Source organism: Entamoeba invadens, assembly GCF_000330505.1.
Source record: "Entamoeba invadens IP1 unplaced genomic scaffold scaff_1105074726403, whole genome shotgun sequence".
In the NCBI taxonomy this organism is placed as follows: Eukaryota; Evosea; order Mastigamoebida; family Endamoebidae; genus Entamoeba; species Entamoeba invadens.
Window position 1 is genome coordinate 225,188 of NW_004440309.1, and position 1,621 is coordinate 226,808.

Below are 1,621 nucleotides of genomic sequence, written 5' to 3' on the forward strand. Positions count from 1 at the left end.
TCTCGTTATACAAAACTCTGGTCTCTTAAACATCTTCACAACAACACTTCTGACTTCGTGTCTCTCGTCTCCCTTCTCGCCTAATACAACTCTCTCCATTTCGGCTTTCCACACTTTGAACTTATGCCCACTGTGTAGCAATGAACCAATTTTAAGAGTGACACCCTCTTTCTGGAATGTATCTACACGTGTTCTGAAGTCTCTAACATTTTCAAACGTCCCTGGAACGGGTGTGAACAACACCCCAGTCATGTTTGCGAGTTTTGAATCCTCCATAAAAGCCGCTCTGGAATTCAAAAACGGTGTTAAAGCGTTACGCAAATATGAGCAAGACGTATACGGGATAGTTACAATGGAAGATGTCATTTGTTGTTTGTGTTTATTGAACAAAAAGTATTTAATTCCGCTTGTGAAGTTACCAAGGCTTTGTGTCATCTCTCTGTTGACTTGGTAATTTGAGGCGAAGTGAATGACCATTTCAGTATTATTTGGGAATGACAAAATAGTCGGTTTCTTTGGCTCGAAAATACTACTGATAAAAGTCGCTACATAGCCGGATTTACTTTCTTTCTTGTTAGTTAGTTGTCCCTCCAAAAAGTCGAACTTTTTGTTCTCATTATAAGAATCATCAGCGACATCGTATATGGAGTACATGACTTGTGTATTAGGACGGAATACAGTCAAATAGGTGTTGATAATGGTCAATCGATCTTTGATCATTCGGATTTCCACATCTGTCAATTTTGTTGTGTCCAAAATGACGTGGATATGAGTTGGGAGACTAGTGATGATATACTCAGCAAGCTTTGATTCTTGTGGAAATGCGTTTTCATCATCAAAACAAAGTAATTGTTGAGCAGCCTCGATACGCGCTAAAGAGATTTGTAATTGGGAATGTGGAATATTGTTTGTGATAACTGTTTCTGTCTTCATTCTCGTTTGTTTTGTTTGACTTTTTAATTCCTTTTTATTGAGTGTGTCTTATAATCATTCAATACTCAATTTGAATAGTTTATTATTAATACTATTATTTATATACTATAAATATCTAATGAATAATATATTAAACCAATGACGTTTCTCTTATTATAAAAATAGTTTCTTTGTAAGTTATTTTATTAAATTAAATAATAACTGGTGAAACTAATTAATAATAATTATCATATTAATTAATAATTGTTATTATTTATTAGTTTTTATTATTAAAACTATAACAAAATTAATATTATTATTAAAAAGTAAAAAAAAAGTATTTAAGGTTAGTAGTTTTACATTGTTTTTTTGTCAAAAAATTGCAAAAAATATTAAAAACAATTGAATATGGTAAATAATCATTTCAATTTGTATTTCGAAAACAATCCCGAAATAATTCACTAAATATTTACAAAAATAAAAGACAACTCATTCTTGTTAAAGCCAAATTAATTATAGTTATGTTATAATTAATTGTAGAAAAAAGAAAAGTGAAAAATGAAAAATGAAAAATGAAAAATGAAAAATGAAAAATGAAAAATGAAAAATGAAAAATGAAAAATGAAAAATGAAAAATGAAAAATGAAAAATGAAAAATGAAAAATGAAAAATGAAAAATGAAAAATGAAAAATGAAAAATGAAAAATGA

At 29.2% G+C, this 1,621-nt stretch overlaps 1 protein-coding gene across 1 annotated transcript; it reads right to left on the reverse strand.

The window, feature by feature from the left end:
- Window positions 1–16: 16 nt before the first annotated feature.
- On the reverse strand, window positions 17–933 carry EIN_391210 (hypothetical protein; the record flags this gene model as incomplete). The annotated part of the gene is made up of 1 exon (XM_004256199.1): window positions 17–933. A coding segment is annotated over one exon (917 nt), but the record flags the coding sequence as incomplete, so codon positions are not given.
- Between the last annotated feature and the right edge of the window lie 688 nt (window positions 934–1,621).